We start from the raw sequence: 27,166 nt of genomic DNA, 5'->3' as shown, positions 1-27,166 counted from the left end.
AAACATTTTCATTTTCTGTTGTCATATATGTTCCATTTTGGCCACTTATTATACAATATTTTGAATCTGGAAAATAAACGAGGTATAATGCTATAAAGCACAATTTATGAACTACTAGTTCTTAGCAAAAGCAAAATAGCTATGTAATTTATTAAAAATGTCTTCTTAATTTTTTCATGGTAAGAGTTTTTCCCATATAATTGTTTCAGAATATGCATCAGTTTTCTCTATAAAATTAATTTTACACTTTTTCCCTCCTTTTTTTTTTTCCAAAATATTTCTGGCTTTTTGCTGTTACACAATTGGTAAGGGTAATTTTTTTGTAGGATTTTAGACATTGCAGCTTCAAAAGTTTTAGTAGGATTTGAAGGCAAGATTTATAGACCCGCGATTCTAGAAGATTCCAGAAAAATGTGACAAAATGAAAAATGTCTCCATGGTATTAACACGCAATGGATGTATTTTACAAAAAAGGTTGTGATGAATTTCTTACTTTTGGAGAACATATGGAAGAACAATGACAACATAATATTTGAATGTTTTACTTCTGATACTAGAATCTTTGCTTAACATTTTTATCTTCCTTTTGTTTTCTCTACTTTTCACTGGGTACAAGCATGGGAAATATCAAAAATGCTTCTAAACTTATCACATGGCCAGGCTTTATAGAAAGGAGTTTCTTTATTAATGAAGAAATTGAAAACTGACAATTTAAAAGATTCATCTAATATGTTTTAATGCATCATCATGCACAGGACTGGCACTAGGCATATTCCCACCTGATGCAATCTCGGTGGATCCTAAATTCTGGTGCCTAGTGTCTTTTTAAATTATGCTTCCAATACATGCTCTAAATTCTAAAAGTCTTGCCATTTCTAGATTTTGTTGCTCAGTGTGTCAGTAAATTCTAAAAATTTTGCTGCACCAGCTGTGTAACTGGCCCTTATCATATATCATATCGTATTTCTTCTGAATGTTCATATTACTAAAGAAATAAAATTAGGAGTTTTTTGTGCAATTTCTAAATGCATTTAGTTTTTTTAGAATAACAGAAATGTTTAATTAAATCCAAAAATTCTAAAATGAAAAGGAAACACATTGAAGAAAGAAACGGAATACATAAAGAGAAATAAAATTATTCTTCGAAGATATGTACAGTTATGATTATGTAAATTACCCAGTTGCTTATAATTTCAGCCTTTACTATAATTTTCCATTTATATTTCCTCATCGGAATACAAATCACTTAGATAGTTTTTAAACTGAGGTTTTTGGAGTTTAATACAGAAGTGTGTTTCTGACCTCCGCTTGCTCCATGCATTAGTTCCTGCCAGCTCTGATAATTTGTAACTATTTATCTTTGTATTATCGCTGCCAACATTTGAATTTGTTATGATGCTAGAGTTACTGATCCAACTTAAATTTAAATTCAGTTGTATAGTCTTTGACCACTAGTCCACATTTTTTGTTTGAATTTGACTCTTCTTGTTTAACTACATCACAATGAGCTGTAACTGATTTTGTTAGCATAAGAACATGACATTATATTCGAAGTTCTTTTTAAATAAGTGCCTTACTTAAACCTTTGTCTACTTTGTAGCTACTTTCAGACATAGTGATAATTTGCTTCACATCTGTCGGGAAGTTTTGGACTATTTAACTTTTACCAGATCAAGTAAACCCTCATAGGTACATTGTGGAGAGGTGACAAGTTAGGAGATAAAGCACGCATAAATTAGTGAGAACATTGGTTTGCATATTGAGACAAACTTCGAATTGTTAGAAAAGAAGCAGAGAAAATCAATATAAATTAGCCAAAATGTCTGGGAAGGTTTAAAATTAAAAAGACACATAAATATTTTGTAGAGTGTTGTTGCTACAAAGCATTTATGTTTTGTAGCAACAACTACTTTTAATGTGTAAATGTATCCTAATATCGTTTAAGAATAAATGTCATAAATTACATGTATTTTAAAATAAAAATTTAATCGTGGCCATGTAAATTCATAATGACTTAAGGTTAGCTAACAATCGAATTTAATTACTTATAGCTAATGCTTACCCTTAAAAATAATCTCTGCACATTAAAGCGAGTTATTGCATTTCATTAATCCTTACCATGGTCACCAGATAAAACACAAAAATGTAAAAATTAATGTAAAACTTATTCTGTGCATCTAGTGAGATTTGAAATAATACAAAACAGCTAATCACCTCTGCTGCTTTAGTGGTTAACTGGAATCTTAAAGAATATTAACTCTGTTACAACCTCTGGCACTCTACAGGAAGCTACGATGCTAACTGCATCAGACAGAGCCCAACTAACTTTCAAAACGTGCCTGCATCAGGCCTTTCAGGTTTCCTCTGATCAGTAGGTCTCTCTCTAGGCAAGTAGCAGCAGTGACAACAGCCAGTCTTTTGTTATGAATCATACTGATTATGACTTTACTTTTCATTTTAACTTATGCCACTTGACATAAAATCTACCTGCTATTTACCAAACCTTTAGACTGAGCAAGAATGTGACAAAATGAGGCATAAAAAGCATCAACATGAACCTAACTGTTAGTAAAACGTTAATAAAATGTCACTTATCTTCTTTGAAAACTGTCCAACTATTATGAGCTACTTGATAATTTCATAAAGTTTATTTTATTCTCAAACTTATTAATAATTAGGTTAATTAATTTATGTTTAATAATAATGCATCCTACTTACAGATCTATTTATTTTTAGGATAGTATTACAAAAGTGAAGTTCAGGCAGAGATAACATTTTTAATTGAATTTATTCAGTACCCATTTGCTCATAGGTCCTTATTTTTTTTCATTAATAGTCCTTAAAAGTACTTGATTTCCTTGTGCAGAAATGTGTACGAACCCTGTATTAAAATTAGAAATGGTTTAGTGGCTTGCATATCAATGAACCATTTCATAACCTGTGCTTTCATAATAGGATTTATACTTTACACTAGAACTAGATAAAATTAAGTCTATTCTTTCAAAATGATGAAAAAAAGAAAGGCATTATTAATTTTTGGCAAATTGTTTAAATTGCTTACAATTTTCTAGGATGTCTTACTATATAAGTAGATCAAATTAATCAAACATTATTTTTAAAAATATAATAAATGAATGGGTTAAGCATTAATGTTGTCTTATTTATTAGATTTAATACTGGTTATAAGCGATAATTTTTTAAATAAAGCCTTCAGTGTTTTCATGAATATTGTTTTTTAAAACATTGGTACTTTTGATTAGCTGTCCCTTCTCCCCTTCCTCATCAAAAAGCCATGTAAAAGTATTGGTGAGGCAATGTACCGTTTTGCCAAAAAATTATGTGGGAAGCCATGATGTTGGCAAAATGTTTTTATGTGGCATCACAGATACGCTCATAGCATCCTCTTATATGGCTTTCCACTTTTTGGGATATTTTTGCTAGTGGGATGCACATTATATTCCCTCCTATGGGAATTTTAGCAATTTAGCCTAGTGGTGACATATTGCATTTTTCTTTGTCTTCAGTGAAATTTTATATTTAGATTTCTGCTTAATGTGGCTCACTTAAAAGCATCATGCACCACTTTTTATCCTTCTCATTTAAGGGTTTTTGTGCCAAGGTAGTGGACAGTGTATTTTTAGCAAAAACAGATTGCTTTGTGTACATGGGAAGAACAACAGGGGGGAAAAAGAGGAGTATGCATATTTTGTATGGAAAAAGAAGAACGGGAAAAAAAAAAAAAAAAAAGAAAGAAAGAAAGAAAGAAAAGAAAAAAAAAATTTGGCAGCACTAGATGGGTCATTAAAACAGGTGTAAAGATAATCAAACAAGTGTTTCTTTCTAAAGTCATCAAGGGAGTTCCCAGCTTTTCAATAGGGATGCAGATAATCAGAAAGTAGCAAAACATTTTACATAAGTTGCAACCTTTTGTGCAATTATAATAAGAAATTGTTATTTAGAAATTATATATGAAACTAAATATTTATTTCACAAAATAAAGAATAAATTTTTACTGTCGTTTCAAGTAGTTTTATCACTTCTAGGATTCTATCATCTTACATATAATCACATTCATCATTCAAGAATTCTGTGTAATGATATCTGGTGACATTCAAGTAGATTTCATGAAGAGAATCACTTTGAAAATGAAAGTTTTAAATCTGTGTATAAATGCAATAGATACTTTAAAGTTATAACTGTGAGTATTAATCATTATTATTATTTAGAATGCACTGCTTCAAGAAATAATGAAATCAACAGAATAAATATCCGTTCAGTGAGATCTGTCAAGTATAAAGAGCACTCTTCAAAACCACAAATATTGAATAATACAGTTCCATCCAAGAAATTTATATGGCAAGATGATGACTTTGATGTAGCTGAACAAAGAATAGAAGGCATTGAAGAATTAGTTGGAAAACTGGAGAAGACTGTTCAAAGACTAAGCAGAAAGGTAGAGTAAAAAGAATTTTTCTTTTTTATTTGATTAAAAGTATATGCTTTGTGTTACAGAAATGTGTTGTTAATATACAATAATGCCAATTTTTATGTAAAATGTGATCCTGGTTATATATTTTTGATTAAGTCACAATTGAAAATGTATGTACTTCTCTTTAAAAAATAATTAGTTATCAGTACTAACCAATTGTATAAGCATTATTTTAGTAAGTGTATATCTTTTATTTTGCATGCTTCAGTTTATAGTTTATTTAGATAATACAAAAATTACCTTAACTCGAAAAGAAGTGTGGTATAAATATCGCATTTAAAACACTTGTTCTTTGTTGGATTTTTTTTTAACTTAATTTAGGTTAGAAAATTAGAAGTAGAATGCAAGATTAGAAATGAAGGATCTTGTATTGATTCTACAAAAACAAGAAGGCATTCTGGTGAACTCTGGAATCAAGACAAATGCACGAAATGTCGTTGTGAGGTATGTGTTATCAAGCCATTTACTAATGTAAATTTTACATATAAATACTTATTTTTATTTCTCTGTTTTTTTTTTTTTTATTTATTTATTTTTTTTTTTTTGTGTGTGTGTGTGTGTGTGTGATTTGTAATGATATAAAAAAATATTCTGTGCCAGGGTAAATAATGAGCTGCAGTTGGAATAGTTAAAAATATTACAAGTATATTAGTAACTGCAGTAGACTTACTTTTCCAGTAAAATAATACTAAGAACTAAGAAAAGTAAAAACAGTGTTGAAAAGAAAGGTAGATAGATGCTGCTGCTTTGCAATGGAGTGAATGTAAACAAGAAAAGGTTTGGTTTATAGTGTATTGGCAGGAGAATGTTATGTAATGTAGTCAGTGCAGGATATATGTATAAGCTACAATAGCTTAGGCCCCCCACATTATTGGATGCACCCCCCAAAAATTAAAATATAATATAAATATAGTATTAAAAGGTAGTATAACAGACTTATTAAGGGCCTCATATCTCAAATAGGGGTCTTATCAAATCTAAATCTGGCTCAACATAGGAATGAGAAGGGAATAACATCATTAGGCAATACAATGTTTGTAAAGGTTGGTCCACCTTATAATGGAACAAATGTAAAAAAAGTATATAAAATGTTAATAAATGTTAAAAACAAAGAATGAACCAATGCTGTGTTTACATTGGATGGGCCACCTTGTGGTGTTGCTTTCAATAGTGCATCTTTCCGAAAAGAATGTTTCACTTTTAAAAAAGAAAGAATTATGAACTTTATGATGATGTTATGTATTGACTATGGATACTAATGTAGATCGTAATGTAGAGGGTAGATGTATTTAGACTATGCCCTAAGAATTTGATAAGAAAATAATTAATATTAAATTTTTAAAAGTATTTAATTTGAACTTTTGATAACTTGCAGTGTTAGGTACATTTATGTGTTGACAAAAAATAATGGCAGAACTATATAGATTAAAACAGAAGAGAACTGCATTGAGAATAATACTTTCTAAACTGTTAATAAAATTGAGGGCTATTTGGCAAGGAAAGGTACAGATAAATTATGCAAATTGTATGTGTAGATGAGGCAATTTACTCTGTAACTGATATAGATTCTGTGGAAGTGGATGTAGTTAGTTCTGAGGAATATTAGAAAAAGTATTCTTGAGCTATTTAATGAATTAATCAAATGATAGAAGAATATTAAAGATTATAAAGTAACATGGTTAGACTGCAAAATATGTAAAGTGCTGTAAAGCTTTCAAAACTAATGTTAAAAAATATTCAAATAATCCTAAAAAATTCATTTTTTGTTTTGGAACAAATATCAAAACACTGTAGGCAAAAAAGAAAGTCTTAGTTAGATGGAAAAATTCATGTTTAAACATTACTTACAGATGCAGCGAGTAATGTAGTATCTTAATTAGAATTAAATGAAAAGAAAAGGAAAAATTTGGGAAAAAAGAAATAATAATTAGTCAATTTATGGATAAATTAAATCTAGAACTATTAAAGAGTTCATATATTATTGAAGATTTACATAGGTTATGCGATGCAATCAAAACTGCAGTTTTGAATTTTGAAGCTTATGATGTTTGTTATAAAAGGCTCATTTGGCCAGTTACCAAACCAGTGTTGTTAAAATCTATTCTGTGGTGTTGATAATCGTGCATACATCATTTGCAAAGAGTCCCACAATTCATTTTCTTATGATAAAAGCATTAAAGAAGGGGAAAAAAAAAAAAAAATATAAATTACTTAACAAAAATAGATGCTTTATTTGTTTTTAAAAATTTCACATTAGGATATCTTGTAGGAATAAATTTAATTGTTTAAAATATCACAAAGTACAAAAAATCAAAAGATAAAAAAATCATGTGAAAACATGCAAGAAAATTTCATAGATGAAAGGGAGGGAAAAAACTCCTGAAAAGAATACACACTTTTTATTGGTGACGGTAGATCTGAGCTGACCAGTTTGATTTTTTATTGTAGTGTTACACAAAGCTTTGTTCGTGTTAGTGTAATGAGAAATTAAACTTTAAAATTGTTGGAGAAGAAGGACTGTCTATTTTTCTTTCAGAATGAAATGTACAGTACCTTAAACATATAAAATTATAGAATTTTATATTTTAGATAGTAAAAAATAAATATAAAAAATTAAAAAATAAAAGTTAGCTGTCTCGTCACTGACGCAATTGTGGCTGCATAGATGACCACCCTGTCAAAAAGTAAAACGTTGAAAATAATGAATGAGTGTGAACAGCAAATTGATTGTCTAGATAAAAATTGGTCGAATTTTGATAGGTGTTGGTTAGTACTGGAAAATAGTAAGGGCGAGAAAGAGGGAAAGAAATTTGTACAATTTTTATTGTGTTTAGTTGGGAAATTTCCTCTGTGCTTGGATGGGACTTAGTTGGCCTTCAAGAGAGCAAAATAATTTCTCAAAACACTACAGTAGTGACCTTTTCTTTTTGCATATATGATTTATTGAGATCATTGTAAAGTTCAGATTTGAGGGACATTATTGATGATTTGTGAGGAAAAGGAAATGTTTGAGAGATTTGAAAGTGGAATGCCAGTTGAAGGTAATAGATACTGTGTTGTCTTATTATGAAAATCGGAAGCAGAATAGTTAGAATTAATTTTGGAGTAGCATTAAGGTGATCTGAAGTTCTCAAAAATAGACTTCTTAAAAGTCATTAGATTTATCAGTAGTATAAACCCGTAATTGAAGATCAAATAAAGGCTGAAAAATGCTGGCAGGAAATAACCGATTTGTCACATTTTATAGAGTATAGGGAAATAATAAAACACTAAAAAACTACAAGCTGTAGGATTATTTACGATGTGGGCTTTTCTAGAGCTAAAAGTATAAAAATCCTTAAATAATTTTCTAGACTTTAGACTTAGTTTATCCCAATAATTTTGTACATAATTTTAAAATTTCATAAATATGAAATTCCTTTCAGTGGAAATGCAGCAAAAGCTTTTTTTAGTGATAAGGATCTTAGAAAGGAATAGAGATTATTAAAAATTTATTTGTTTCAGAGATGATTAGAAAGACTACAGAGTTTCAAGTTTAAATGTCCTTTATTCAGACTGTGCTGTAATAGTGTGATTTTAGCAATGACAATAAAATTCAACATTTAAAAATATATAAAACACAAATCTGAAAACTTATGAAATGCTATATTCCTCTTTGTATGTAGACGATTTGTGTTATGGTGCTGACACTGTTAAAGATGCACACCGATTATTTCAGAAGTGGTCAAGATTTTCAAAGATGCTAAGACAAATCTCAGAAAATTAAATTCTGAGGAACTTAATTCCTGGTAGATTTTAAAGGGTTTTAATGTGGAATTAGTTAAAGGGTCAAAATTTTTGGGCCTGATCTGGAGCCCTGAAACAGACAAAATCAAATTGAATTGCGAGTTTTTAGAAAAATTATGAGATGACTGTGCTGAAATTACAAAAAGAGCTGGCCAGAGTGTACGATCCAATAAAAGTGTCTCAAACTTTTTTGATGAGAATGAAAATTCTACTACTACTACTACACACACACACACACACACACAAAAAAAAAAAAAAAAAAAAAAAAAGTGGACATTAGATATGAACTGGTATACTGTTCCACCAGAAATAAATAAGGACTAGATTTGCTGGTGAGGTGAATTAAAGGTGCTCAAGGTTTTTCTCATTCCGAGAAAATATTTTGATAGTTTCAAAATAATTAATGTTAGTATCCATGTTGTAACTAGCCCTAAAGCATACATTGTGATAAGATATTTTAGATACCTTGATCCACAAAATAACATTTACGCCTGTTTCATTACTGTGAAGAGTTGCATGCTTATGGCTTTTCTTCATTTGGAACTGATGATTACTTAAGTAGCTGTTCAATTGCTTAAATATTCAACAAATTTGTTTCCTGAACTGTGCCATCAAATAATTCTTTGGGGTGATAACTAAATAGATATCTACCGAATGTGCCAGAAACTGGAAGCCCTCAGTGTCAAACATAGTTTCTGAGATTCAGTCACTGATGATCCTGAATGGTGGTTTCATTGCAACGGGAAGAAAAACCCCACTGACTTGTTATCTCGCAGAGAAAGTGCCTCTAACTTTTTGAGACATTTCCATTTCCTTTAGCAACAGAGACTTAGTTGCCTCTCTCAGTCTGAAAGTAATCAGTAAATCAACAGAGAGATATCGATTAGGAGAGGATTCAGAACTAGGAAAGGTAGCAAACCTCTCTTCAAGTTTCTGTTCAAGATGTAGAAACTTCCACATTGCTAGATTTAATCCGATTCAGCAGGCTGCGAAAGCTGTATCAAATTATAACTTATGTTATACGTTGGCTCCTAGATAAGGTATCTACAATTTATTCATTTAACCCAGGGCTGGATACACATGGTCTTCTTTGTTTAAAAGGCAGATTTTCATATCTATGATCTTGATTTTGGAGAAAAACATCCATGGCTATTACTTTATAAAGATAGATACTACATTGAATTACTGATCTTGGTCTCATAATAAATTGCTTCATACTAGAGTTGAAGCTACCTTATCCCAAATTAGAGTTAAGTTCTAGATCATAAAAAGATTACAGTTTGTCAAATCCACATTAAAAAAGTGCTTTCAATGGAAACAGTATAAGGTGCATGCCTGAACACAAAAAGCTGTTCCTTTACCAACTGATTATGTTCTGCAATCACCTCCATTTTCTTATTCACAAGGACAGCAAGGATAAACATTATCTGCTCTTACTTACTTTTGCTACCACTTAAGATTTATATCTAGATTTGCCCCTTCTATAAATGTAGGAAACTTTATGCTTGCATTCCACAGATTTATTTCTCGTCGTGGACTAGGTTCAATGATATACTCAACCAGTACCAAGATAGTCAAGTGTGCTGATTTTGAGTTGTAAAAAATCTGAAACTGTGTTCTGGCAAAGGCATTTTAGAATGATCAAGACTTGTTCACAAAAAATAGCTGGGCATTCTAGTCTCTCTTTGAATGAGCTAGAAATGGTTTTCATTGAAATCGAAGCCATAATTATTTTAAGGTCAATTACACATATCTTTGATGACCCTTTGGAGGCCTCACCACTAAAATCCTGCTCATTTCTTTCTTGGCAAATATTTACTTTATCTTTCAGTAGCAAGACTATCCAGAGAGAACCTGATTAGGTGTAGGCATTCATTAATCAAAAGATATAAATATCAACAAGCTTTCTTAAATCATTTTTATTCATTGGATGGAGCATTATTTGCTTTCTTTAAGGTTCATTAATTTATATACACCTACTGAAGTGTCTTGTCAGTTTAAAGTTGATGATGTTTTCCTTAAATAGGGTGAATCTGAACAAGTGGGCAAAACTTTGAGGGGTGACAGAAGGCAGCCATGCCAGCACTATTTGTCACAGAATGTAAGGTCGGAACGCAAATGACAAGCCTCTAGGTGGCATTGTCAATGGTATAAAAGGGGTCGATTTTTGGACCCAATGGCATTTTCTACTATTGATTGTGTTGGATATTCATTGCTGTGCTGCCCAATATATGGCAGTGCCTCTGGTCTTACTGTGGCCCAGGCAAGTACACGGTAATTGTGCAGCATGACTCGACAGTTGCCATTGACATTGTAGTGTCAATGTCTCTGTCATGTATAAGTTATCTAATTTAATTGTAATATTAAATAATCTAATATCTATGTTTGTTGAGTTGACATATATAACAGATTACCAAGACAATGAAATGAATCCTAGCGATTAATTTCATTGTCTTGGTAATCTGTTATGTATGTCAACTCAATTCAATCAATGAATATATGAATTCAATTGAATAAATGTGTTCAATGAATATGTGAAAAACGAAATTTTCAAGGTGATGGATTGCTTGAGGATTACCCATAGCTTGGCCACCAAAATCACCAAATCTCTCGTGTTTTTAGTCTTTTTCCGTGGGGCCATGTAAAAAGCCTAATCTATGAATGCCCCATTGAAATGAATATGGATCTGATCGTCAGGTTCGGCTTTTTTGCCGCCGATCCTCAGGAAATGCCTGGTGTCTTCGCAAATGTGTGTCAATCCCTATTGCGCAGGTGTGAAGCCCGCATTATAATTGGTGGAAGGTCTTTTGACCAGTTTCTTTGAACATGTACATCAATTACATTCCTGTTAATAAAATGTTTTCTGAAGTATCGCTTTTCATTCTTGTGTTAATTTTTTAATTTAAACAGGTAGTGGTAAACAAACAACAGGTAATTTTTTAATTTAAAGGGTAGTGGAAAGCTATCCTTTAACTTATCACCACTTGCGTTCTGTCCATACATTGTATAGCTGCCTTCTATCATTCCCTAAAGTTTTGTCCACTCATTCAGATTCACCCTGTATATGATGACTGCTTGCCTGGGAATTTGTGGACAATAGGTAAGATAATAAAAACTTATCCAGGGAGAGATGGTCAGGTTCACTCCTGCCTCATAAAAACTCAAACAGGTATTATTAAAGAGACCAATGCAATTGCTGTAAAACCTTGAAGTGTTTAATTCATAATAGAAAGCAGTTGTGTAATAATTTGATTTTGTTGTGTTGCATATGTATCATTTACTGATTGTTATTAAATGGAATTTTTTAAATTGTATGGTTAGTGTGAATTTTGATTTTAGTATAATTGATTCATGTTTTATACTTAGTAATTTATAAATTGCTTTCTTATGTTTATAGTAATTAACTGTATAAGTTGCTTTATTATGTTCAAACATTACTTGAATGTTTTTTGCAATTTTAATGTTGTTTAAACAGTGATTAAAATTTTGTGATTTATTTAGTAATATTAATTTCTTATGTATTCAATTTATGTGAACTTAAGAGTTCACAAATAGGAAATGTTGAAATGAAAGGTAGATAGTGCTGCTTTGCAGCAGAATGAATATAAAAAAGAAAAGGTTTTGGTTTGCTGTGTTTATATTGGATGGACCACTTTGTGGTGGTGTTTTCAAAAATGGCAGGGGCAGCAAACAATCCCACCTAAACATGGATTAATACTTATTAGGTAAAAAAAAAGTTATAGAAGTAAAAATAAAGAGTGTGAGAGAGATGGGCAGCTATCCTGAAACTAAACAATAAGCAATGGAATCAATTCTTTACAAAATTAGTTAGGATCATGACCATCAACAAGCAAAAGTGACATTAAAAAAAAAAAAAAAAAAAAAAAAAAAAAATACAGCAGAGAATTTTTAAAAAAAAGTTATATAGTTCATCTATATTGACTTAGTTTATAAAATATTATTTATATTCAGTTTGTTGAGACTAAAAATAAATATGATAAAATAAAATCTTAACTAAAATTTTGAAGTGTTTATACTTCTGTGGATCTGTGCACTTTAGTTGTTTAGATGTAGATTTAATGCATTTTAAGTTGAATGTTAATCATACAGTTAGAAAGTTAATTCCTATGCTTTAAAAAATGGCTAGCTTGGGTCTAGTTTATATATGTACTTTCTGATTTGCTTTTAAGACAAAATAAAATTTATAAAAAATCCTTCTTTAGTTATTAATATAAATTATTATTAAAAATCAGCCTTTTTAGTTACATAAACAAATTTTTTTTAATATTTTATTAAATTGAATTCCTAAAATATCAACATTTCTTTCATAATGTTTTTGATGCAAAATTTAAAAAAAAAAAATTCTTTGGATAATTTATGCATTTTAAATACTATGTAATGTTAATACTGTGGGAAAACATCTAAACTAATTTATGTTAAATTTTTTAAATAAAATATTCCTGCAGTTTATAAGGTATTTCTCCCACTTTCCTAGCATACTTCGTGGTTTAGTGGTTCTGCATGCTGGACCGGTATTCCAGAGGTCCGTGGTTCGATTCCCGGCAAAGGAGTTTACTATTTTTCATCTTTTCTGGCTTCCAAAAAATTCTAATGTCTGTACAAGTGGCACGCGAACTGAAAGGGTTGTGGATGATGATTCTCCGCACCCAGGATTTGGCGAATAGGTCCCCTGAAACCCTAGCTGCCCTTTAAAAAGGGGAGTATATAAGGTATTTCTCCCACTTTCCTAGCGTCCTTTGTGGTGTAGTGGTTCTGCACGCTGGGCCGGTATTCCAGAGGTCCGTGGTTCGATTCCCGGCGAAGGCGTTTGCTATTTTTCATCTTTTCTGGCTTCCAAAAAATTCTAATGTCTCTACAAGTTTTGCATTGTTATTTAATTTGTTGTGCATAAGAGGAATACTGATTATTAAATTAATTTTACTATAACACAGCAGCTCACATTTAGAACTAGTATAAAAAAATTGTGTTAATTTTTTAAAAGTGACAGTGGGAAACTACCCTTTAACTTCTCACCACTTGCGTTCTGTCCATACACCGTATAGCTGCCTTCTATCACTCCCTAAAGTTTTGCTGCTTGTTCACAAAAAAATTTAGAACTAGTATGAAAAAAAAAACTTAAATACCATTTTTGAGAACATATATTGTTTTTAAAAAGCAAATCATTGATGTTTGTATGCTTCATGTGAAGATTAGTACACTGATAAGCCAAAACATTATGACCATCCCAACATTTTTCAATGAACTCATCTGGATGACTTGAAGGGCACATGATAACGTAGGAATGGTATTTGGTTGCTGCTGGAGAAAGCAAGGAATCATTCTTGCACTTACTTTTTTGAGTGACAGGAAAGGCTGCTGATCTGAGTGAATTTGATAGAGAGTAGATTGCAATCACCTGAAGACTCGGAACTGAAACTGCATGATTGGTAGGTTGTTCATGATCTGCCATTGTTAGTATTTATGTGAAGTGGATAAATGACGGTGAAACCATCAGTAGACGCCAAGGTGTTGGATGTCCATGCACATGTTTTTTTGGCACAGAAAAATTGTCACCAGACAGTGGCTCAAATGGCAGTGCAGTACAATGTAGGTCCAAGTGCATGTGCTTCGGAAACATAGTTCAACGGACACTGGTGTATATGGGACTGACAGCAGACATCCCACTCATGTGCCTCTGTTGATTAAGTTTCATTGTCAACATTGCCTGCAATGGGCCCAGGAACATTAAGACTGGACCATAGATAAGTGGTAGATAATTGCCTAGTCAGATGAATCACGATCACATCGATGGTTGTGTCGGGTACGCCATCTTCCAAAATAAAAAATTGAGCAATTATTATGAATTGTCAATACTTTGGGGACCAACATGGCCACACATCCACATGTGCAAAATGTTGTGCACCGTGGTTTTTTGTGATGTTGAGTGTCTCTGCTACCATTCTAATGATAGGTGTTCAAATGATCACGGCAAACATTTTCATCACTTTTGCTTGTTGATGGTTGTACACAGCACAAGTCATCTTCCACCTCTTCCTGAGAATTTTTAAACAACTTCAACTACCTGAAATTTTAAAATAGGAGAGAACACATTTCCTGAATTATTTGGTGTGTTTAAGCAAAGTTTCCCCTCCCCCAGTTTAGCGCAGAACTTGATTGTGTAACATTGTTTTATAGTTTCCCCATTGCACATTGTAACACAAGCATTAACAGTAAGTTTATGGAAACAGTGATACTGACAACTCCCAGAGCTTGAAGCAGAATGACCTTGGAAGCATTTATAATTTTAAATGTTTCCTCCACTTAACCAGTACACATGCACTGCCAGGTGGAGTGATTCTTTTCCATCATCATGCAGGACTTTTTGAAATGGAAGATGTGAATGTGTGGTCTGGAGACAATGCATCTATCTAATGTGTCTCAAACATATTCTATCAGATTCGAATCCAAGAAGCATAATGGTCCCCTCTATTGTTTCTCTTTCAAACATATGATTTACAACGCCTGTTGGATGGAGTTTAGGTTTGTTGTGGGGGGGGGCGAAAAGTGAAATGTCAATCAATAGTAGCAATATAAGGCATGACCAAAGTCTAAGACTGTCTTTCCTGTACCTTTGAGTAATTGGACCCATTCTGACTGACTTATAGATCACACCCCTCTAAGCTTAACCCTGCCCAAAAAATCACTCTATTTTCAGTAATATGCTTTCTTTAATATGTGCTGAATTGTATCAGATGCCACATTCTTTCCAGATCAGAAGCTGTTGGTTACTATCTGCCTCTTGGTTGAATCTGGACCTTTTTTTTTTTTTTTTTTTTTTTTTTTTTAAATTGAGAAGTATATTTCCTCATGCACCACAAAATATTATATACAAGGCTTTAAAAATGTAAGTGAAAGCATCTAGACTCATTGGAGAAGAAAACTTAGATCCAGCAGTTCTTCAATCAGAGTTTTTCAGCCTAGTTTCTTATAGCCATACAATTTGGGAAATCACTAGGATACAAAAAGCTGTTCTATGTGCATACAATCTTCATTCTTGAAAGCATCTGTAAAATTGTTTTTGTTCATATTCTTCCAGTAGCCATTAAATGGTCTTTGCAGTCGAGTTTTGACATCTGTTCCCAAGGGCTGTTATTTACAAATAACAAGCATTATCTGAGGTAGCAGCTCATGAATGACCTCAACTAGGATATTAATGAATACTTTCCATCATTTGGATTAAAATCCATAAGCATGAAATTACACTTTAGGGCATTCCAATGGTGAGTACTATATGGTGATTTCCTGTTATGTTTTTACCACCAATCCTCGAATTCCATATCACAGATTATGTTCTTACTGCATTAATATAAATATTAACAAGATATAGTGCACAATAAAAATTAAGCTTTATTTCGGAACTTCGCGCACACTGCCCGACAGCCTGCCTGTTTCACTCTGCTCCCTACTCGTAAGAAACTTCTCCTCTAGGGTTGCCACACTTATCGGAGGGCGCAAGGCGCGCTCCTTATCGCCATCACCACAGAGTTTCCCCCCAGTTCCTTTAATGGCTATTCAAAGGAACAACATAGGTTATGAAATTATCTCAGAGTATCCGTGCTGTCGGATATTTTTTTTTACATGATTACAAAATTAGAATATAAAATTAGAAAAGATCAAAATGCAATTCAATATATAACAAGGTATTGACACATATAATAAACATGAAATAACAAGAAATATGTTAAGATATGAATTTTAAAAAAGTGTTTTAAATTGTTATGTAAGAAGCAAGTTTCTTAGGGAAGTGAACATGTCTTCCCGATCTGGTGACAGTTTGTGTCTTAGAGAGTTCGTTTGCAGATTTATTCTGCTGAACTGTCTTTAAGTCTTTATTTGTTTTCAGTTCAGGCAAATTAGAGTCCGAAAGCAAATAGACTGGTTTCACACGGTCTATAGACACAGTAGATTTCAGACCGTTAACATCAATTGTGAAAGTTTTGTTCGTTCTAGAAAGAACTTTATGCGGACCTGTATATGGTTGGCACAGAGGTGGCTTTACTCGATCGAAACGTAAGTATATATGCGTACACGACTTTAAGGTAGCACTTACGTAACATTTTTCTTGGCAATGTGCAGATGTTGCTATTGGATTCAATTGTTGCATTCTATGCCGAAGATTCGTGATAAATTGTGTGTCATACAGAGATATCTTAGATGACGTTATCATATCACTAGGCAGCTTGAGAGTTGTGCCGTACACCAGTTCAGCACAAGATGACTGTAGATCTTCCTTTACGGCTGTCCGAATACCAAGCATAACAACTGGTAGTGTTTCAGTCCAGTTATTGGTCTCGTGAGCCTTGAGAGAAGATTTTAAATGTCGATGAAATCGTTCAACAATGCCATTGGACATTGGATGATAGGCTGTTGTTGTGATTCTGTTCGTACCCAAAATGCGCGTAAATTCTGCAAAAAGTGCGGATCTCATTTGAGAACCTTGGTCTGTTGTTATGATCGATGGGCAGCCAAAACGAGATATCCAACAGTTGAAGATGGTTCTGCAAATGGTTTCCGTTTTCATATTCGGGATGGGAATGGCTTCAGGTCATCTGGAGAATCTATCTATTAGAGTCAAAAGGTACACGTTGCCTTCTGATGGAGGTAACGGTCCGACGATATCCATATGGATTTCTGAAAAACGTGCATCAGGAAGAGAGAATGTGCCCAGTGGTGCTTTAGTATGCCTAGTAATTTTCGATTTTTGGCAAGATTCACAGGATTTCACCCAATTTTTGATATGACGTTTCATATCGGCCATACATAACAAGAACAAATAAGCTTCGTAGTAGCTGCAATTCCTAGATGTGACAGATTATGCAGATGATTAAAGATGAGTCTGCGAAAGGAATTTGGACCAAATGGATGAGGAATGTCCATTGATATGTCACAAAGAATATTACCATCAGAATATTGGCACGGTTTAAATTCCAGTTTCAAAGATGATGTGTTGTTTTTGAGAAGGTCTTGTACCTCCGGATCATGCGGTTGAGCTTCCGAAAATTTTTTAAAATCCAAAAATGGAGATTTTGTTATGGAATCAATTTCGATTCTTGAAAGAGCGTCAGCAACGACGTTTTTTGAACCTTGCACATGCCTTATATCAGTAGAGTACTGAGAAATAAAATCTAAATGTCGCAATTGTCGAGGTGAACATTTATGAGGGTTCTGTTTAAAAGCGTATATTAACGGTTTTTGATCCATATAAATTATAAAATTTCTGCCCTCTAACATGTGTCGGAATTTCTTAATTGCAGAATAAATAGAAAATAATTCCCTATCGTACGCGGACCATTTCTGTTGACTTTTATTGAGTTTCATAGAGAAAAATGCTATAGGTTCCCATGTTTGTTGAGACAACTGCATAAGTGTGCCGCCTATTGCGACGTCTGAGGCATCTACCCAGATGCTTAGCTGGGCTCCGGGAATAGGGTGTCTCAAAAGGGTAGCCTGAGCAATGGCATTTTTGGCAGCAATAAAGGCTTGTTCAGCATTCTCGTTCCAATTTAATTGTGGGGATGAATCCTGAACACGAGAACGAGATTTCTTTTTATTAATATAGCCTTCTAACAATTTTATTAAAGGAGAAAGAATATGTGCTGCTTTAGGTATGAAACATCTGTAAAAGTTAGACATGCCTAAAAATCGGCGAAGCTGAGTGAGAGTGGTAGGTTGAGGAAAATCTAAAATACATTTGACTTTGTCAGGAAGAGGTTCAATTCCGTTTTCACTAAGGTGAAAACCTAAGAAATCAATAGATGTTTGACCAAAGGTGCATTTTGAAACATTTATGCAAAGTCCATATTCCTGAAGTTTGGAAAATAAAGCTTTCAAATGCCTGCAATGTTCCTCAGAATCTTTAGAGGCTATGAGCAAGTCATCGACGAAAGTGTAAACACCTTCTAAATCCCGCGTGACTTCATCTATAAAACGTTGAAAAGTCGTGGATGCATTGCATAAGCCGAATTGCATACGGGTACTTTCGAATAAACCGAATGGTGTGCATATGGTGGTTTTGTGGATGTCGGCTGGGTTAATTGGTATTTGATGGTATGCCTTAATCAGGTCAACATGACTAAAAATTTTAGTACCGTGCAATGCAGCAGTAAAATCGGCTAAGCATGGAATAGGGTATTTGTCTTTTATTGTTTGAGCGTTCAATGCTCGATAATCTCCTACAGGTCTCCATTCCAGACTTCCCTTTTTCGGAACCATGTGAAGTGGGGATGCATAATTGCTGCTCGAAGGTCTCAAATGCCCCAATTGCATCATAGTTTGAAATTCTTGTTTTGCTATTTTTAAGCGATCTGGAGCTAACCGACGAGGTTTTGCAACCACAGGTGGACCTTTAGTTATGATATAATGAACGGTGTTGTGTTTAACAGGTTGGTTAGGATCTGGTAATCTAGTAACTGAAGGAAATTCTTTTAAAATTTTGTGATATGGTGTATCACTAAATACAGTTTTTACTGAATAAATGCTTGCATTTTTCACGCAACCGACGGTTTTAAAATGCGTTTTTAAATCTTTGAGACATTTGTTTCTGAGATCAGGGACCAATTCAAAAAAATGGAGAAAATCTGCTCCAAGAATGGGTGTACTAACATTTGCTATAAGAAAAGTCCATGTAAACTGTCGTCTTAATTTGAAATCCAAAGAAAGTGTTTTTTGACCATAAACATGAATAGTAGAAGAATTAGCAGCGAAAAGTGTTTGTTGGGACGAATTCCGTTTTTGAGAATTATTTGCTGGAAGTAAGGATACATCAGAGCCGGTATCGACCAAGAATGAAAGGTTTGTTCTACGGTCACGAACGAACAGGCGACGTGAAACTTGAGGCAAAGAATAAGTAGCCTCTATTCTTTGCTGGTTTCGTTTCCCTGCCATGAACAAGGTTTTGTACTTGTCATCTCTACACTTTTTCTCAAAACGTCTATGATACCAGCAAACAGAATAATCTCTCCTTTTGGAATTGCTTCTTTCCTTATTGCGATCTCCGCAATTTGGTGAGCGACCACGAGAAAGAGAAATGCGATCAATACGTTTGTTTAATTTTTCTATTTGTTTAAATAATTTATCCTCAAGAGACTGATCGACTGTGCGAGAAACGGCACAAGTCCCTGGGGTTGGATTTACTTCTAAAATTCTGTCGGCAGTTTCTGCAGCTTTATCTACAGTTAAATTGGAAACCGCTGCCAAAATAGACTGAACAGTCGAAGGCAAACGTTGAAGGAATAATTCTAACATTAAGTTATCAGGAACATTTAAAGATTCTGCTCGACGTTTCATATTTCTAAGCAAATCGGAAGGTTTTCGAGAGCCTAATTCCTCTCCAGATAATAATTGGCGAATTTCTTGCTGAGAAGATTCTCCCGAACGATTTATTAACTCGGTTTTAAGCTTTGTATATGGATCAATAGGGTCTGGTTTCATAAGTAAATCCCGTACTATTGATGCGATATCTGTATGAAGATGAGCAACTACATAATTATATTTAGTAATGGATTCTGTGATAGGTTTGGGGATGGCAAGAGCAAAGGTACTTTCACACATAATAAACCATAAAGATGGGTCTGATCGGTTATAAACCGGAATTTGGACGGCATGAACATCAGACATTGTGCAAGGTTTTTAAGCCAAAATAAAAGCAAAAATTTAACTAAAGAAAATGAAATTAAATGATAAGTAGAAAACAGAATTATAAAATGATCTATAATTACTACTCATCTGTGATCCATTACTTCTGGTTTGGAGATCTTGAGTGATGGCTTGTAGTCAAAACCGAAAGTGCTTGAGAACTGTTCATACGATTTAACACAGTCCGGGTTACCATTATGGTGATTTCCTGTTATGTTTTTACCACCAATCCTCGAATTCCATATCACAGATTATGTTCTTACTGCATTAATATAAATATTAACAAGACATAGTGCACAATAAAAATTATGCTTTATTTAGGAACATCGCGCATACTCCCCAACAGCCTGCCTGTTTCGCTCTGCTCGCTACTCGTAAGAAACTTATCCTCTAGGGTTGCCACACTTATTGGAGGGCGCAAGACGCGCTCCTTATCGCCATCACCACAACTACGATTCGTCTGATTTGACCAGCTTCCAACCTTCTCGTAGTTTTCTATGCAGTCCTTTGTAGCAAATTGCATTCGTCATACTAGCATGAAATAGATAGTAAAGGTGATATTGGTTGATCTGACTCCTGATTATGAATGAAACAGCATGGAACAGCATTTAAATAAAAATATATTTTATTTCTGACATAATAATCAGACTCGCAACAGGAGCCTTTACCCTCCAACAGCATCAAAAGAGACTGTGTGGCAAGAGAGAAGTTGTGATGTAAAACAGAACACGTGATATGCACCTCTCGCACGCATGAATGAAATGCTGCAGATTATGCAAGTCACAAATACAAATTATATTAATATTTATAATACAGTACAAAGTCCGAAATCCGGGCTCGTCAAGACTTTGGCGATTTCAGATTTTTCTGGATATTAGATCATCAGTTTAAATCTAGTAAGATGGCATGTAGAAATTATAAAATTAAAAATACGAAGTGATTTATAAAATAATGAAGTATTTATGATCTAAAGGGTATCAAAATTTACAAAAAAAAAAAAAAAAAAAAAAAAAAAAAAAAAAAAAGGAAAAGCTTAATATTTATTTGTTTACCTTATTAAACATTTCTTTCGATGCAGGTTGTTAAAGTTGCTTCGCCTTTTTTGTGCTAATACTTTCTCTTAATTCTGTAGACAGACATAATCTCTTGTTTAGTTACATTGTTGAAGTCACGTAACTGCTGTTTTGAGAATTCTGACTAACTTGTCAATTGAAATTTTCTCGTTTTCAGTAATTTCTCTTTCACTTTCTTCACTATCGATAGTGGTATTTTCTGGATCTAGAACCATACTACGGACTTCGCCATTCAGTAATTGATTGATGATTGAGAAGCATTGTCATTACAAAAAAAAACTTCTTTTATATCATCTTCATTTATTATAGTTTCTCCAAATTTCTTTACAAAATTCATTATTTAGAAAATTTCACCTTTGTTTTGCGATATCCGAAAATCTTTAAAATTAGCAGCTATCATCATCAAATTTAGCTATCCTTCACTATACATATTTGGCTATGCATCACGAGCTTGGCGACTAATGACAAGCGGTTCTCTTAAATTTTATCTCACTTCTATCGCGCAATGAGACAATTAAGCTTGAATTGTATTACTTTAGTTATTTATTATACTTATGTCTATTTCTTACACATACTTAAGGCTTATCAGAGTTCTGAATAAATAAATTCCCACATATACTTAAGCCTTTGAGGGTCGGCACTACATATCTTACCGCTGGATGCAGTCTCTGTGGGTCCTATTATTTTGCAGCTCGGTGTGGCCATACGAGCCGTGGCGCTGGTTCTGGGTTTACGTGAATAACAAATAAGTTAGTTATTCTTAATTTACATAGCCCTAAATGTAATCTTTGGGTTTATGAATATCATCAACAAAATCTATTTCTAGCATACACACAGAAATTTTTGGTAAATTTTTCAACACTTTTTAGCACATTTAACTTAAATCTGTAATTATCGCCAAGCGTAATGTCAACATAAAACGTTACCATACTCCTTTATTATTCAATTACTAACATAAAAAAAAAAAAAAAAGTTTAGGCATCGCTGCATGAGTCATTACTCAAGTGGTCATGTTTTGATAAACATGTGGTGATGAAAGAAAAGTATAATAAATAATGATTTGCCAGGCTGCTCTCAGATCAGCAATTATCTATGTGGACTGTTTCGGTTTGAGATGTGTGCCAAGCAAATACGCAGCAACGGAGCGAAATTACTGATCATACAAATTTACGCTAAAATGGTTGTTTCTTCAATAACAAGGTATTTTATTTAATGTCGAAGTGAAATTATGAAACGGGACTCTCCAGATGCTTTATTATGCGCGGAGGAGGGAATTAAATGTGTATGTGAAAAGCTTACCAGAGAAACATTGGTGGTGGTTTTGAGGTCCAGATTTTAGATTATTCTGGATAACGGACGTCCGGATTTCTGACTTTGTATTGTACTTACAAAAAAGTACAGAACACATGATCTGCGCCTCTCGCACTTATAAATGAAATGCTACATTACCCTCTCCTCTCCTAAGAAGCAGTATAAGAGCATAGTTCCAAAAGAACTACCCATTAATCAATTTTTGCTTCAGCATTAATTTTGATGTCATTGTTGCTAATATGCATTTTGAATTGTTTTCCTATGCTCTTTATTAACATTTTACCTAAATTTTGAATAAAATCATTTAACAAGAGGGCTTCTCTAATTGTGCTGAGTAATGTTTGGCACTGATCTGAATTTAAAATTGTCTATCAGGTATTTCTCACACCTTCCAAGCATGCCTTCATGGTGTGGTGGTCTGCACGCTGGGTGCATATTCCAGAGGTCCGCGGTTCAATTTTCAGCGAAGGTGTTGCTAATTTTTCATCTTGCCTGCTTCCAAAAATACCTACTGTCTCTACAGTGGTGCCTGAACTAAAAGGATGCTGGATGACATGATGCTCCACAGCCAGGATTTGGCGATTGGGTTCCCTAAAAACCACAGTCGCCCTTTAAAAAGGGGGAGTATATAAGGCATTTCTACCGCCTTCGTGGTCTGCATGCTGGGTGCATATTCCAGAGGTCCACAGTTCAATTCCTGGTGACACTGTAGCTAATTTTTCATCTTGCCTGCTTCCAAAAATACCTAATGTCTCTACAGTCTTTTTCTGCTTTTAATCTAACTTCAGGAAAAAAAATATTCAGTGGCATTTCTTTGCATATTTACAGTTATATATTAAATCTAATTTTTATTTTCTAGAGTAATCAGATAACATGCTGGGTTGAAACATGTCAAGCTAGTCATTGTGTGAATCCAAGACTTATTGATGATCAATGCTGTCCTGTCTGCTAAGTATGTAACATTCATATTCCACTATCAATCCTTAAAAAGGAATTTGTTGTAAATATAAAAGTGCCTTACTTTTGGTTACCCAATGGATTATGTTTATTTATAATTAATACTGTTTTTCCATAATGGTGTATATTAATTAATTCTAAAAATTTTTACTTATAAGACTTGCTTTCAAGTAATGTTTAATACTGAAACATCAATAGTATGTATGATATAATGTGTGTTATGTGTTCTATTGTTTCAGATGTCTGGTTTAGCATACACTGCCAACATGTTGAGAACAATATCAGATTATAAATCATTTAGTTTCTCATAGGTGAATTTTGATATTTTTTGAAAATATTTTTTACGTCTTTTTCAACATGCTGAATTTGATTAGAACATTAGCAGTTTACAACATTTCATAAAACATTTGCATTACATTTCACTGAAAAACATACTGCAACAGTCAGAAAAATTTTATCTGCAAAATAAATGTTTTAAATCATTATAATCAGTTCAGTGAAAGGAAAATGTTAAAATTTGCTTTTTTTTTTTTTTTTTTTTTTTTTTTTTTTTTTTGTTAAAAAAATAAGCTTCAGCTTAGTGAACATCAGTAATACTATAACAGACAGAATTTTTACCATTTTCAAATTAATGCCAAATTAAAATTACTAACTGGTCTAAAAGAGAGCTCTTGCAACTTACAAAACTTTTGAATAGAAGTCATCTTTTTTTTTCACTGCCCATGTCAAATTTAAGATTGTGCACTTTCTTCCCACTTCCAAATTAAATTGCTTTTGTACCAGTATTTCTGTTTATGCTCACAACATTAATATTTTGTTCCCATAAATTATAATATGGCTTTTTGTATTAGTTTAAACTGCTTTTCAAAATCTTGTTTTTTCTGTAATGCAGTTTTTGAGATGTTTAATCAAATGTTAATAAGTAATTCTGTGTTATGAATTTTCTCTAGTATACCAAGTAAAAATTAGAAGTGTATTTCATTATTATCTTTGTGTCATTGTATTTTTCATAAAATAAAATTTTTCTTAAAAATAAACATGTCTTCTTTTCCATTTTACACATATTTTGTCACTCTGCCTTTAAGTGTATCACAATATATTTTGTAATTAACAGAAAATTAAATAGTTAAATAAAAGAGTAATAAAACTTTAAAATATGCACCATTTCTACTTTTCATTGTGGTAATATAAATCTAATGAAATTAATTACATATATTTAAAGAAAAGTTTTCTAATACAAATTTTAGATTGTGACTAATAGTAATGATACGAGGGTAAGTTGAAAAATAAGTTTCCCCTGTCGACTGTGGTCAGAGTTGTGTATGAAAGTCAAAAAATAGAATGAGACATTAAAGATATGACATACCTTTATTTTTCCACATAGGTACCAAGTACATTGAGACATTTGTCATATCGCTTGATAAGCTTCAAAAAGCTCTCCAGGAAAAAATCAGGGCTTTGCATATGGAAGAAGCGTTGAACGGCTTGTTTCACTTCAATATTGCTTCCAAAGCGCCTTCCCCCGAGATTTTTCTTCAAAGCCGGAAACAGATGGAAGTCGCTTGGTGCGAGATCAGGACTGTATGGCGGATGGTGTAGGCGCTCCCAACCAAGAGTTGCAATATGGTTTTGCGTTGCCATCGCCGAATGTGGTCTGGCATTGTCATCCAACAGCAGAACGCCAGATGTGAGAAGGCCAGGCCGCTTTTTCCGAATTGCCTCTTTCAATTTCGACAGGGTGTCACAGTAGCGCGTAGCATTGATAGTTCCAACCTCCAAAAAGTCCAGCAACAAAACTCCTTGGGCGTCCCAGAAAACTGTGAGGAGCACTTTACCTGCAGAGGGAGTTGTCTTGAACTTCTTCCAGACAGGTGATGACGGATGTTTCCACTCCATAGATGAGGCCTTCGATTCTGGCGTGAAATGGTGGACCCACGTTTCATCCCCCGTCACAATCCGAAACAGAAAGTCATTGCCATCTTCATGGTAACACACGAGATGTTCCAGGCTGACCCCCATGCGTTGTTCCTTGTGTGTCGAGGTCAATCGTCGGGGCACCCATCGTGCTGACACTTTTCTGTATCGAAGATTGTCCTGGATGATGTTTTGAGCTCGCTGATGTGAGATTCCAAGTTCTTCCGCTACTTCATCGATGGTGATACGCCGGTTCACTCTAATCATGTCACCACCTTCCTGACATTTGCAAAAAAGAAAAATCTCGGGGGAAGGCGCTTTGGAAGCAATACTGAAGTGAAACAAGCCGTTCAACGCTTCTTCTGTATGCAAAGCCCTGATTTTTTCTTGGAGGACTTTTTGAAGCTTATTAAGCAATATGACAAATGTCTCAACGTACTCGTACGAGAATAATAAAATAAAGGTATGTCATATCTTTAATGTCTCATTCTATTTTTTTACTTTCATACACAACTCTGACCACAGTCGACAGGGGAAACTTATTTTTCAACTTACCTACGTAAAATAAAGCCAGAACTGCATTATACAAATTAAAACTAATTTGAAAGGTGAGCTGGCAAGAAAAAAAAAATCATTATGCATCAAACATTTCAAACAAGCTTGATGCCTTAAAATACAGTGTTAATAACAAAAATTAAAATAATCAATTCTTGTAACCTAACAGTAAATGACAACAGTCAGAAGAGTTTTAAATAAAACAGTTAAAAAAAAACTAATAACTCAACCATTATTTAGAGATTCCACAGATTTTTGCATGGACATAACTTTTCCTCTTGCCCCATAAAAACAGTACTTGATTCAAAGGGAGATTTAAGAGTGTAAATTCTTCAATATAATTCAATTTTTTTATAAATAAAGCCAGAACTGCATTATACAAATCAAAACTAATTTGAAACATAAGCTGGCAAGGAAAAAAAAATCATTATGCATCAAACATTTCAAACAAGTTTGATGCCTTAAAATACAGTGTTAATAACAAGAATTAAAATAATCAATTCTTGTAACCTAACAGTAAATGACAACAGTCAGAAGAGTTTTAAATGAAACAGTTAAAAAAAAAAAAAAAAAAAAAAAAAAAACTAATAACTCAACCATTAGTTAGAGATTCCACAGATTTTTGCATGGACATAACTTTTCCTCTTGCCCCATAAAAACAGTACTTGATGCAGAAGGAGATTTAAGAGTGTAAATTCTTCCATATAATTTAATAGTATTTATGTATGCAGTTTTATAGCTGGATCTTTCAAATACAAATCTGATCAAAAATGATTTAACTTTCCAGTTAAAACATATAGTTACTTTTAGAATATACAAAACTGTGGAGATTTAAAATAAATAATAATTCTTGAAAAGTAGTTTGCCAAGTTAGTTTGGTTTATTTGATTTTATTATGGCAAAGCACTTGAGGGTTATCTGCCTAAGGGAAGGGATGCCTTCATAGAGCTTTCCAAGTGATTATTTTATCTCCAACACAGACTAATTTGAAGTTCTAAAGATATGCTGTTTTTAAATATTTTGTGATATTGCTTTCGGGTTAAATTTTATGTGGTTTACGTGCAAAGAACATGATATTTAATAAATAAAGGTAACGCACAAAACGTTAAAAAAATGCCCCTTATGTCATTATATAAATTTTTTAAATATAATCTATTACTCAATATAACTATACGACAAATTCGAGAATAAAATGAACTTTGTATAATTTATCAGATATAAAACATTAAATTACAAAATCCCTTCAAAATTTACACTTATAATAGTCCCACATGTTTTAAAGATGATTAGTGAGACTTAAGTTTAACTAACAACTGGTTTTGATTCTTTCTTTTATGCTTTGTTTTATCACGTACTCGTTCAGTTCACAGGTTTGTACACATTTTAT

At 33.1% G+C, this 27,166-nt stretch overlaps 1 protein-coding gene across 1 annotated transcript in view; it reads left to right on the top strand.

Annotated features, from left to right (window-relative positions):
- Pxn (Peroxidasin) overlaps positions 1-23,861 on the top strand; it is a 274,735-nt gene extending 250,874 nt beyond the window's left edge. Inside the window, exons 20-23 of the mRNA XM_035360161.2 lie at positions 4,227-4,453; positions 4,811-4,933; positions 23,213-23,305; positions 23,550-23,861. Coding sequence (XP_035216052.2) covers positions 4,227-4,453; positions 4,811-4,933; positions 23,213-23,305 — 443 coding nt within the window. The 3' untranslated portion in view covers positions 23,550-23,861. The remainder of the gene's footprint in view (positions 1-4,226; positions 4,454-4,810; positions 4,934-23,212; positions 23,306-23,549) is intronic.
- The last annotated feature ends 3,305 nt before the right edge of the window (positions 23,862-27,166 follow it).

The sequence above is a fragment of the Stegodyphus dumicola genome, chromosome 7 (assembly GCF_044657685.1).
Source record: "Stegodyphus dumicola isolate Sdum_Otavi_A_Nest chromosome 7, ASM4465768v1".
Classification (NCBI taxonomy): domain Eukaryota; kingdom Metazoa; phylum Arthropoda; class Arachnida; order Araneae; family Eresidae; genus Stegodyphus; species Stegodyphus dumicola.
Note: the sequence above shows the minus strand (reverse complement) of the source record. Positions and strands in the feature narration are given on the sequence as shown.